This window comes from Anarrhichthys ocellatus, unplaced genomic scaffold (genome assembly GCF_004355925.1).
Source record: "Anarrhichthys ocellatus isolate YVR2014 unplaced genomic scaffold, GSC_Weel_1.0 scaffold28, whole genome shotgun sequence".
Classification (NCBI taxonomy): Eukaryota; Metazoa; Chordata; class Actinopteri; order Perciformes; family Anarhichadidae; genus Anarrhichthys; species Anarrhichthys ocellatus.
The window spans coordinates 139,702-153,020 of NW_022280058.1; the positions used below are offsets into that span (position 1 = coordinate 139,702).

The following is a 13,319-nucleotide window of genomic DNA, read 5'->3' on the forward strand; positions in this document are numbered from 1 at the left end:
TTTGAATTATATTATAATTCAAATTGCAGAGTAAAACAGGAAAATATCAACATAACTATAACGTGTAATAGGATTCTTGCATGATGCCCATTGTTAAACAATTGTATTTCAATCATACAGTCATCCCACAATATCGAAATATAACACAAAACAACCCACATGGGAAGTCTCAGATGTCAAGTTGTTAGGAGAGTAAATATGATAAACACTGAAGTTGGTGCTCCTCTTCAGACGCTGAGGTGCAGCAGTTTAACAGGTGGGCTCCACCTGGAGGAAGCAGCTGCAGAGAGACCACCGACTCTGTCCTCATTTGAGTCTCTCGTCAAGCAGAAAGTAGCACATCTCACCGTCTCGTCTCCTTCAGTTTAGACTTCAGTCTGAATGATTTGAGACTAGTTCAGTTTTCAGCTCTTCATTGATGTAAGTACTGTAAGTTCAAGGCACACTGGTACTGTACTGGGGTATTTTACATTGTTTTACTGGTTTCTTCTAGGCCTGCTTCTCAGGGGAAAATATTCTACTTTTTACTCCACTACATTTATTTGATGTATTTGATTTGACTGACATATAATCAAGAAATAAATCACATTATATAATGTTCCCAAATATCTTTAGCATTTTTTTTAAACTATGCACTGGGTGCGCTTATGCAGAGACCTGGTGGATAAAGTTACACTTTAATAAAAAATAAAAAAATTAAATATACTGAAGTCCAGTAAGCAGACACTAGAGGCTGCTGCAGTGATGCAGTTTAAAATCATTGAGCAGAACAGATGATGTTAAAATAACCTCTGCACTGCAGACAGAATCAGCTTTGATCTGTTTAGATCATACAAGTAAAACCAAATAATCAGTCATCTCTGCACGTGGTCTAAACTAATCATTATATGGTAATAATGACGCTGCATGTGAGCGTCTGTGTTTTGCTCTTGACATTGTGGCGGAGTGAGTGTATTTCCTATCTGTAGAGAGAGAGAGAGAGAGAGAGAGAGAGAGAGAGAGAGAGATTGATTCAGTCCTGGCAGGTGTTAGCGTCTCTTCCTCCGTCAAACCGATCATCTTCATCCGTGAATTCACCGTCTCGTCCGTGATGGAGGAGAGAGAAGACAGAGGAGGAGGAGGAGGAGGAGGAGGAGGATACCACCGGGCAGCCAAGCGGCTCCGGACGGAAGAGGAGGCCGGCGGAGAGGAGCTGGAGGACGGGGAGCAGGACTCCGCCGGAGAGGAGGCAGCGAGGAGCGGCGTCACCGAGAGCAGGAGCCGCAGGATCCGAGGGACCAAGGTGGGGAACAGCTTCTGTCAATCCTGCTGTTGAAATCTCGCTAAGAATATGAATAATGTTTGTAATATGGAATTTATATTTAACAGAAAACAAACACACACAAAAAATAATTTCCTCTGCACTTGTTCTCAGTATTTAAAAATATTTTAAATTAAATTAGTTCACTGTAGAGCAAATGACAGAGAGGTCTAGGTTTGCAGAATAAAGCCCTGACAATAAAGAGGCATCAAACTTCATGCAGCATTAAAATAGATATATCGTTTCTTCAGGAGGAGCTTCTTTGTGGATGTCTTAAGTGGGGTTTAGCAGAGGTTTTGAAGATGCTTGTTCATGGTGTTCCTTATTAAACCTTATTTTGTTGTTATTTTAAAATGAAAAGCTTTGTAAGAGATGGTTTTAGAAGGCTCAAGGAGCTTCATGTATCGGAAGGTTTAAATGTTCTGGAGGAAGAGCAGGTCGTCACAGGGTTGGCGATTCGACTAGAGCTGCTATCGGTCCGATACTGACTCAAATAGCTGGATCTATATCGGTACTTATCGACCGATACCCAAACAAACAAACATTGATTTGTTTTTCATGTAACTTGCGTACTTCAGTAACGGCACTTCTGTAGTTATTGTAACGCAAACAAGGATCTTTTCCCAAACCTTATTGGACGCATGGACATTTTTCACTTTGTTTCGACCTGTAGACCAACAACCAGCAGATTAATCGTTGATGAAAACAATGGTTAGTTGCAGCCCTAGTGGACTGTCATAGGCGTGGACGTAGCCACTGTGACGTCACCCATTGGTTTGTAGACAGCTGTTTTGAAGCCTTGGGTTTTGCATTGTTGCCGTTGCCATCTTGGTTTTTTGGAGCCAGATGTCATCAAATTTTGGAAGAGAGGGTGGAGCTTGGGAGGCATACGCATCGCTACGCCACGATCCTGATTGACAAGTGAACGTGGTGGCGGCCTGTCAATCACAAGTTAGCCACGCCCTGAAGCATACCCTGCTTTATCGTCAATTTTACTGGGGCCATGATTTTCTAAATGAACATCATGCTCTATTGAAACTATTGATTGAGACCATTAACTCATGTGTACAATGTTTACTGAGGTAATAAATCAAGAGAGAAATAGGGTCATTTTCTCATAGACTTCTATACAATCTGTATAGATTGTATAGAATCTGCCGGCCATGAGAGAGAATGCAAGTTTAACACACTTACGCATTCGCTTCACTTTTCAGAATCGCAGGCTACGTCTACTGTTATACAGTCTATCTATACTGTATTGTTTTGTAATCACCTCAAATGATCTGACCTCACCACAGTGTTTAGAGACCCGTCCAACAGCACTTCACCGAGGTGCTCCAGTAAAGCTCGGTGAGCCGCATGAAGACTTCTAAGAGTTGTTTTATAAGCCAGTCTCCTGTAGCTTGCAGATATTTGTATATTTTTATTCTAGTATTATCCGTCCACTCTGATCCTCTGCTCGCTGGGACGTTCTGGCCTCTCTGTGAGGTTCTGGCAGTAACAGGAAGTGGCCGCACTCAGCAGGAAGTGAGGCCATCTGTTCACTTTGATAAATGTACCTGTGGTATTCTGCTTGGGTCTGTGTTTAGGAAGAGGTGAACTCCAAGATAACATTATATAATAACATATACGTCTAATTAAAGCTAGAATTCAAAAAAACAATCCACTGCACAAATGTGTGGGATTCACATTTTTGGCTTTGGAGTGAAATATCTCACCATTTCATGACTGGTTGAGGCATTCACAAGATGAACTGTAATAACTTTGGTGATCCTGGTTCTGTAAGGTTTAAGAAATCCTCTCTGAGTTTGACGCTCTGATTTAGGGATGCAGAAGAGGCTGCACACATCTGGAGATAGATATATGTGCAATGTAATGTTCGGTAAATGTGAGTTTGTCTGCATGTGTGTGTTTTATCTTGACACACTGGAGGATGTAAGAAGGTTTGTTGAAGTCTGATGAAACAGCCCACTGGCTGCTGCTTCCTGCCTCCTCAACCGATGAGTCAATGGTCTGCAGACAGAGAGCATCATGGGACTAACAGACAACCAAGCAACAATGTTTTTCCCCCGACGGCCCGAGACACCAATTTAGACCGGCAGAGGCTAAAGTCAGTTTGAAGCTGTTTGTGGACAGACAGACAGACAGACAGACAGAAAGTCTGTCCACATCTCAACGCTGCAGACCAGTTTTAACATTTGAATTATTCAAATCTGGCAGCTCCTGTTTTTTTAATTAGCCTCCTCTCTGATGGAGCTAAGTGCTCTCAAACAGGACAGAACCAGATTAAAAATTAACTTAATCCAACCACCACTTAAAGTACAGTTCCTGTCTTTCTACACACCAGTCACACCGTTCAAACTGGTCAGTTTTATTTTACCTCCTGATGATTTGCATGTCCTGCAGCGCTGCGGCGGATTATACTATTCAGCTGTCTGCAGACTTCAGCTGACATCAAAGCACCTTTGATCTCAGGTTCTTTATGGTTTTAATATAAGAGAGAGAAGATCAAACACAAATCACCAGTCGAGGTGTAAAACTGACCCGAGAACTGAGTCCTTCAGTAAACGGAGCGACTGATGCAGAGAATGAGTCTGAGTACAAAATGAATCACGAAATTAAACTGAATGAGTTTCTTTTCTTTATTCAGGCGGCCGGACTAAAAACAACGCTGAAACAAGCCTCATCAATCCATTCATCCATCCATTGATTGGTTTGTCCACCAACTGCAGAAGGGCATTCATATGAAGCAGGCTTTTATTAGAGACATGCCTTTATAACTAATTCACTCTGATTAATATTTAGTATGAAGCCTCCTTTAAAATCCTCAATAGTGAGCCGTTTTATTCTGAAAAGTTAGGTTTTTAAAAAGCAACATATCTTCAAAATGTTTCAAAATGAACCCGCTCATCTCTTCTCTGATTTTGACATCAAGCCTGCTCTCGTAAAATCTTTGTAACGTCATTATGCGGTTAATGCAAACTCAACACCACCTGTACCGATACCTGTATAAGTTTCAAATTAAAAGCCTTGAAGCATTTCATAGGACAGAATCCCTCAATTTCCTAACAAGGTTGTTATTGTGAAACATTTGCAGAAACCTGTTGTGGAAAAATCAAAGACTGTAAATAATAAGTGGATCTAGTTGTCGTGACATCATCAGTTGACTGCCGTTGTGATGCTTCGAGTTCGGCCTTTAGGCCGTCGCCATCTTGTTTTTTTGCACCCAGTAAACGGAAGTGACCATATTTAGACTGCGGAAATGTGACGCAGTGGTAGTGTCGAATCTTCTCTAAACAGAGCATAATTTACTAAATGAACATCATGCTGTATTGAAGAAGACTTGAAACTAGAGATTGAAACCACCTTCTTGTAAAGGTTGGTGTTGCGATATGTGTGCATATCTAAAAGCCTGTTGATATCCAAGTCCTTCATAATGCTTAAAAGTAGGTGCATTTCTCCCTCCGAGGAGAAATGTGGGCTTTTTCTTTTGCACCAGTTTTGCAAACTATTGGTTGGTTTGTTTGTGTACAACGCACAGAGCTGCACGTAAACAGGAAAGAGGCCGTTTGTCGCAAAAACGGATATTCCGAATGCGATGTATACATGTCCAAAGAATGCTAATCGGTAAATGCTCCATTCGGAATAAGGCCTAGTTTAGAATATGCAAAATATGATGTTAACATATTGTCATATTTGGAATAATAGTGGAATATCAGTGTTCATGTAAGCAAAGCCACTGACGGCTTCTCAGGTGGTTCTGTGGAACAAACCATCTGGGTCAGGTAATGCTTTTTGGTAACCTGTTGACCTTTCCTCCAGCGCCACCACGAGGCCAAACATCAAAATCTAACATCTTGATAAGTTGTCAGTAAATGTCCTGATCCCGTTCTTGCTCCCCAAAGGATGAGCCTGTTCGTTTTTTCTTTTCCTCGAGCGCCACCTTCACGACAAATTAAAAATGTTAAGCCCTAGTGGTAAAAGTCGATAAGATGTTGTTCATAATGTAACTGTAAGGAACGCTGTAGCCTGTACGAGGCGCTAACAGGACTTTAAACTTTTCGTGTTGCTGCAGTCTCAGTACAGTCTCATCTTCAAAAATACAGTTTGTTTTAAACGTCGTTCAGACATCACAGCGCTCTATCCGTTTACAGGAGCTGCACAGGGACAAAGCGTCAGATCTCCTCTCTGTCCACACTCACACACCCACCCTAGGGGTTTATAAATGATGTATCATCCTGCCTCGTTAGCCTCGTTAAAGGCTTGTTAGCTCGCGGAGGAAGAGGAGGAGGTGATGAAGGTGAAGGCAGCAGGAGGGGTGAAGATGGGAAAGGAGGAGGAGGAGGAGGAGAGTCAGACGGAGCTGTAATGATACAGCAGCTTGACGGAAATGAAAGATGTCAGTGAACGCTCAAACACACACACACACACACACACACACACGTAATGAAGACACATGCATTCACCAGAGAAAGGCCAGTGTGAGCTGCACCTGCTCTGTACTCCTGCAGAGGAGAAAGAGGAGGAAAACGTTCTCTACTTATTGTCGTCACAATACAGATACAGTGGGGAAAAAAAGTATTTAGTCAGCCACCAATTGTGCAAGTTCTCCCACTTAAAAAGATGAGAGAGGCCTGTAATTTTCATCATAGGTATACCTCAACTATGAGAGACAAAATGAGAAAAAAAAAAAATCCAGAAAATCACATTGTCTGATTTTTAAAGAATTTATTTGCAAATTATGGTGGAAAATAAGTATTTGGTCAATAACAAAAGTTCATCTCAATACTTTGTTATATACCCTTTGTTGGCAATGAAAGAGGTCCAACATTTTCTGTAAGTCTTCACAAGCTTTTCACACACTGTTGCTGGTATTTTGGCCCATTCCTCCATGCAGATCTCCTCTAGAGCAGTGATGTTTTGGGCTGTCGCTGGGCAATACGGACTTTCAACTCCCTCCACAGATTTTCTATGGGGTTGAGATCTGGAGACTGGCTAGGCCACTCCAGGACCTTGAAATGCTTCTTACGAAGCCACTCCTTCGTTGCCCGGGCGGTGTGTTTGGGATCATTGTCATGCTGAAAGACCCAGCCACGTTTCATCTTCAATGCCCTTGCTGATGGAAGGAGGTTTCCACTCAAAATCTCACGATACATGGCCCCATTCATTCTTTCCTTTACACGGATCAGTCGTCCTGGTCCCCTTGCAGAAAAACAGCCCCAAAGCATGATGTTTCCACCCCCATGCTTCACAGTAGGTATGGTGTTCTTTGGATGCAACTCGGCATTCTTTCTCCTCCAAACACGACGAGTTGACTTTTTACCAAAAAGTTCTATTTTGGTTTCATCTGACCATATGACATTCTCCCAATCCTCTTCTGGATTATCCAAATGCTCTCTAGCAAACGTCAGACGGGCCTGGACATGTACTGGCTTAAGCAGGGGGACACGTCTGGCACTGCAGGATTTGAGTCCCTGGTGGCGTAGTGCGTTACTGATGGTAGCCTTTGTTACTTTGGTCCCAGCTCTCTGCAGGTCATTCACTAGGTCCCCCCGTGTGGTTCTGGGATTTTTGTTCACCGTTCTTGTGATCATTTTGACCCCACGGGGTGAGATCTTGCGTGGAGCCCCAGATCGAGGGAGAGTATCAGTGGTCTTGTATGTCTTCCATTTTCTAATAATTGCTCCCACAGTTGATTTCTTCACACCAAGCTGCTTACCTATTGCAGATTCAGTCTTCCCAGCCTGGTGCAGGTCTACAATTTTGTTTCTGGTGTCCTTTGACAGCTCTTTGGTCTTGGCCATAGTGGAGTTTGGAGTGTGACTGTTTGAGGTTGTGGACAGGTGTCTTTTATACTGATAACGAGTTCAAACAGGTGCCATTAATACAGGTAACGAGTGGAGGACAGAGGAGCCTCTTAAAGAAGAAGTTACAGGTCTGTGAGAGCCAGAAATCTTGCTTGTTTGTAGGTGACCAAATACTTATTTTACCAAGGAATTTACCAATTAATTCATTAAAAATCCTACAATGTGATTTCCTGGATTCTTTCCCCCCATTCTGTCTCTCATAGTTGAAGTGTACCTATGATGAAAATTACAGGCATCTCTCATCTTTTTAAGTGGGAGAACTTGCACAATTGGTGGCTGACTAAATACTTTTTTTCCCCACGTAACTATGAACTAAAAACAAGCATGCAGTCTCTGTATTGTTGACTCATGAATAGGTCTGTTGCACCTTTTGTTCTTCCTCCTCAACGCCGCGGCATGTTTCAACCACCTGCCTCCTGCTTGGCGTTGCTACAGTAACCGAGCCTAGCGTAGGTGCAGTCGAATGTGCGCTCGTCTGAACAGACCACAGTCTGAAGAAATGTTTCTCAGAAGGGATGTGTTTGAGGTTAACACTCTGTTGCCATCTCAGTTGGTCACTGCAGCCAAAATAAAATACTCACGCAGACAAACATGATTTAGCCAAACAAGATAAAGATGTGACGACCAAGCTGCAGCCACAGTTTGTCTGTGAAAGACATTGAACGCTTATCAGTCAAAGCAAACGTGCTTCACACTTCTACAGTCGACTGTTCAAGACACTCCACTGTGTCGACTCTCCAGAAAAAGCTGTTATTTTATACCAATATGTAAGATGAATAAACATTTCCATCTGTGCATTACAAAAACACATCGATAAGAAAGGGAAAGGAAAAATACACGTGTGTACAGATACATGCTTGTAGGTTAATTATAAGCATAATAACGACACATCAACTTCAATCGACTTAAAGTATATACCATATTACAAAGAATAAACCTAACCCATAATAAAAGAAAATATTGAATACACACACATACATATAAAAAATAATGAAACAAAGAAAATATTAAATTAAATCGAATAAAAATTGAAGGATTTCGAATTTTTAAGTAAAATGAAAGGTAGATACACATGTGTATTACTATGCATATTTGGAGCGTACGAAGCAGAATTTAATTTTGCGTAGCATTTAATGACCATATTGAACCGAATATAAGACAACCATTTTGTAAGATCCAAACCCAGTTGTCATGTTTGAAGTACTGTATGTGGTTTGTTTCCAAATGTGTGGTCGCCATCTTGACAAGAAGTATAAACACATGCCGTTATAAAGTTTTTGTAAACATGGGCGAGACGTTGCCTACTTCAACATTGATACAACACAATATATTCATCAACTGGGAATACAGACCTTCCATTTGAAAGAGGGAAATTGAAATTTTAAACGCTTTTTAAATCTACAGGAAAGAGTGTGTACGTGTGTCATTTAGTCAGCGAAGATAAAGCGCAACTCAAAATCTAGAGAGGTCATCAAACCCAAAAGGCCCCATTCGGAGCACAGTTTTCTGCAGGCGTTGGTGTAAAGCGTCTAAACCTGCGGCGGAAAAAACAGGTCAGGCTGCAAAACCTGCAGCGCTTCCTGAGAGACACAGTACACATATTTTTATTGTCGCTCTGTCAGCATGAGAAGATTTTCTCGCTGTAAATGATTTTTTTCTCACCCACACCTTACTGATGTCTTCTGACGTCCGGCTCGCTGCACAGACAGACAACACGCCTTTAACACCTCCTGCAACAACCCATGACTATCAATACAGTTTTATTTTACTAAAAGCTGAACAAAGAGTCACAAAACGGAAGTAAAAATACCAACAACACCATGAAAAATACTGCATTGCAAGTAAAAGTCCTGCATTCTATATGTTAAAAAGTACACAAGTATTATCAGCTTCATGCAGTTAAAGTATCATCAGTGAAAGTACACAAGTATTCTCAGCTTCATGTAGTTAAAGTATCAGCAGTAAAGAGTTTCGTCATTGTACTGAGTGCACCTTTCTAGTGTAGATTGTCTTCATTGTCTCAGTTGCTCTTCTCTCTGCAGGACGGTGTGGAGGACAGTCACTGCATCCCTCCGTCTGCGGTCGTCCACGTCCGAGGGCTCTGTGACGCCGTGGTGGAGGCTGATCTGGTGGAGGCGCTCGACAAGTTTGGCAACATCTGGTAACAAATACTTACTCCATAAATTTCCATCCGCACATACAGTATTCCTTTGACTCTTCTCTCACACGCAGTCCAAAGATTACTGACACTGAACTATTTCTGTATGTAGCAGGTAGTTTACACTATTGAGCTGTCCATCAGAATAACCTGATGTACAGACATTCACCACTTCCGTTTTGAAGCCTTGAGTTCGGCAAATTTCACCGTCGCCATCTTGGATTACGGCCGTCGCCATGTTGTTGTTTCTTTGCAACCAATGAACAGAAGTTACCATATTTTAATTAAATGCGGAGGAGTGACGAAGTAACGCCGTATACGGCTCTAGTAGCGTCAGCGGTAAGCCCCGCCCTAAAGCATCCCCTGCTTTATGGTCTATTTGACTCTAAATGGACCATCATTTACTAAATGAACATCATGCTGTATTGAAGAAGACTTGAAACTAGAGATTGAGACCATGAACTCATGTTTACAATGTTTACTGAGGGAATAAATCAAGAGAGAAGTAGAGTCATTTTCTCATAGACTTCTATACAACCAGACTTCTTTTTGCATCCGGAGGAGTCGCCCCCTGCTGCTCGGGAGAGAGAATGCAAGTTTTAAGACACTTCCACATCGGCTTGTAACCAGAGGTTGCCACCTGATCAAAATACTTTAAAATGTACAGCCTGATCGGGAAAAGTGTGCTCGGACTTTTCTCAGATATTCACACCGCCGTTTTCCCAAAAACCGTGAAAGACGGCGGGGGTTTCAGGAGCATTTTGGGACCGTTTCAGATTTTATAATGGGTGTGTATAATGGGAGCTTGAGAATTATTCTGTAATCTTTCCTAACAGTTTGCTGTCATCCCACCATTTTAACTCTTCATACACCATTTTTAGGTCAATTCTTAGGTCCATCACAAATCCAAGATTATGAATCTCAATTGCAGAAATGAGAGAAACGATAGCTTCTCTCATTTTCAAGAGTATGTCAACACTATATATATTTGCGTTTCCAGTGAAGCCTCGTACCACCCATAGTTTCTCAGTTTTCTTTTTAGTTGTTTGTACAGACATCATGCGGCCTACGGACCTATGATACGTGCATGCTTACTCATAACTGGTAATATTGGCAAATATATTGCAACGTCTTCTGGCAGTAGCAGCCACACAATTTCCTAGTTGCTCTTTCTTGTTTCAGTGTCAGCATCCTTTACGACAAGAATCATTATCTCTGTCAGCATCAGTTCCACTGCAGATGTATCAGTGTGGAGCTGTACTGATCTCTGTGTGCGTGTTACCGCTGAGATCACAGATATTCATTGTGTTGAAGAGATCATTAAAAGAGCTGAAAGGACTCTCAAAAGTGTTGATAAAAACCAAGCTGTGAAAGAGGCCGAGTGAAGAGAAATTGCTCACATTTCTTTTTGAAATATTCAGGAGAAGAAGACAGAGGAATGGAAGCTCTCAAATTACAGAGCCAGGATCAGCATTGAGAAATGTGACTTGTGTTCAAATAGCTTCAAATAGCTAATTAAAACCAAACTTGTCAGTGAATTGAACACTTGAACATACATCAGCGTGATAAGAACTACATAAAATGACAAAATGACTGAAGCTCTGTCTCACACTAAGATAAACCTGTCTTATCTGCTCTGTCGGCAGTTACGTGATGATGATGCCGTTTAAGCGCCAGGCTCTGGTGGAGTATGACAGCGTGGACAGCGCCGAGCGCTGCGTGTCGTGCGGAGCTCGTGAGGCCATCTGCGTCGCCGAGCAGCAGGCCTTCTTCAACTTCTCCACCAGCCAGAGAATCACCAGACCCACCAATGTAGACGACCCCACCAGCGGAAACAAAGTCCTGCTGCTGTCCATCCAGAACCCGCTGTACCCCATCACCACCGTGAGTCCAGCAGAACCCCCTCTCTCATGTGTGGAAAATAAACTTCCTTTTCCTTAGCTGCACCTTCCTCACCAGAACTTCATCCACCCTACACTTACATTATGTCTACTTTACACTTCCTAACCTACCACATCCTCTGCCAGAACAAGACCTCCACTAGAACTTCCACCATCCAACCACAAACGTTTTCTCATATTTCTGTCAATCATTTGCAAAACATTTCATGTTTGAAATAAAAAATAGAGTTTGGTTATTCTTGCTGTGTGATTTCTGCCAGTCATCACTGTGCTCTCTCTCCCCCTCTCTCTCTCTCTCTCTCTCTCTTTCTCTCTCTCTCTCTCTCAGGATGTTCTCTACACCGTCTGTAACCCCATCGTTAACGTCCAGCGCATCGTCATCTTCAAGCGCAATGGCATCCAGGCCATGGTGGAATATCCTGACTGTGTGTGTGTGTGTGTGTGTGTGTGTGTGTGTGTGTGTGTAGTTGCATGTCAGTGGATACAGTACTCAGAGCTCCACAGTATAAAAATACAAAATCAGCTGCTGTAGATGCAACATGATGACAACAGAAGGGCAGAGGAGGATTAGTTGAAGTTGAGTTGAACTTGAGGAAAATCAAATTCAGATCCTCTAAATTTGACAGTAGATCTCCTGGAGGACAGTGGGGGTCTTGTTTTCTGTCTTCTGATTGGCTGGTTAAATTCCTCCTGGTGAGTCATCCTTAACGAGCTCGTTAACATTTGAGTCAGTGGAGGACGCTCAGAAGGCCAAACTGGCTCTAAACGGAGCCGACATCTACGCCGGCTGCTGCACGCTCAAGATCGAATACGCTCGGGTAAACACACACACACACATACACACACACACTCGCGCACCCACAGTGCTCTTGACAAACACACACTCAGGTGCATGCACACATACACGCCCTCACTCTCAAGCAGCCCACACACACACACCCACCCAGAGGTGCTGTGCTCTGTCGCCCCCTGCAGCCCAACAGACTGAACGTCGTCCGCAATGACAACAGCAGCTGGGATTACACCAAACCCTTCCTCCTGCAGCGAGGTAGGGCAACACATACACACAGACACACACACACACACACACACAGGTGTTTCCAGGTGTTGTTGCGTCGGTTGTTCTGTGTCAGGGAGCTTTCAATCAGTTTTCACCTCGCGTTACTGACGCAAGATGCACAACGAAGGAGGAAGAGCTTATCCTCCATTTCTGATTCAGCAACGTCAGGAAGTCAGTGAAGTCAGGAGAATATCAATGCTGATAGATTTGCGAGTCTCTATTTGCATCTTCATTGATTTTATATGTAATAGCGCCAGGCGAAAAATTGGCTTTGTGTCTAGTGTGAAGACAAAGAAACACCTGAACCTCTACACAACACTTTGGGCCTGGCAGAAAAACTAAATGAAGTAAATCATATTTTTTGGTTTTGCACAATGTGTGATCGTGAAAATCACGTTTGATAAAGGGCCCGTGTGTGGGATTCGGCGCCATCTAGTGGTGAGGCTGCAGATTGCAACCAACTGAAACTTCTCCCCTGTGCTAAATGTGTAGGAGAGCTACGGTAGGAGAGCCAAAGTTTTCCGCCTCTTTTGCTCTCAACTGTTAACCTGCATGCAACCAAAGCCCGCTGTAACGTGATTGGTCAATACTACTTTGACTGCAAAACTACAAACTACAAATGGAAACCAGAACACTTTGCAAAATCTTGTCCCGTTGCTTACAGATTCTGCATTCACATGCAGTCATCTGTTCAATCTGATTGAACTATCATGAAGGTGAGATTGACCTTCTGCCAGTCGTACTAACTCTTCATATTCTTCTTTAAATAAGAAGAATATGAAGAGTATGAAGCAGTTCACTGAGCTCTGCCTGGAGACTCAAAGGTTAAACTACAGTCTGAAGGTGGTTGGTGAAGCTGCTGTGGAGGCCGAAAATAGATTTTCATCAGAGAGGAAGCTCTCACTTTCACCTTCTGCTACTCTGGCCTTATGTGGGTCAGACTCTGCTAACCTTGACCATTACGGCAAGACCCACTTCACTGTGTGTGTGTGTGTGTATGTGTGTGTGTGTGTGTGTGTGTGTGTGTGTGTGT

At 42.7% G+C, this 13,319-nt stretch overlaps 1 protein-coding gene across 2 annotated transcripts in view; it reads left to right on the forward strand.

Annotated features, from left to right (window-relative positions):
- Nucleotides 1-993: 993 nt before the first annotated feature.
- Nucleotides 994-13,319, forward strand: part of hnrnpll (heterogeneous nuclear ribonucleoprotein L like) — an 18,114-nt gene continuing 5,788 nt past the window's right edge. For both annotated transcript variants that reach the window (XM_031863288.1, XM_031863289.1), the window contains exons 1-6: nucleotides 994-1,282; nucleotides 9,210-9,328; nucleotides 10,972-11,209; nucleotides 11,555-11,640; nucleotides 11,948-12,044; nucleotides 12,202-12,274. In XM_031863288.1, the coding sequence (XP_031719148.1) occupies nucleotides 1,091-1,282; nucleotides 9,210-9,328; nucleotides 10,972-11,209; nucleotides 11,555-11,640; nucleotides 11,948-12,044; nucleotides 12,202-12,274 (805 nt within the window). In that variant the 5' untranslated portion in view covers nucleotides 994-1,090. The remainder of the gene's footprint in view (nucleotides 1,283-9,209; nucleotides 9,329-10,971; nucleotides 11,210-11,554; nucleotides 11,641-11,947; nucleotides 12,045-12,201; nucleotides 12,275-13,319) is intronic.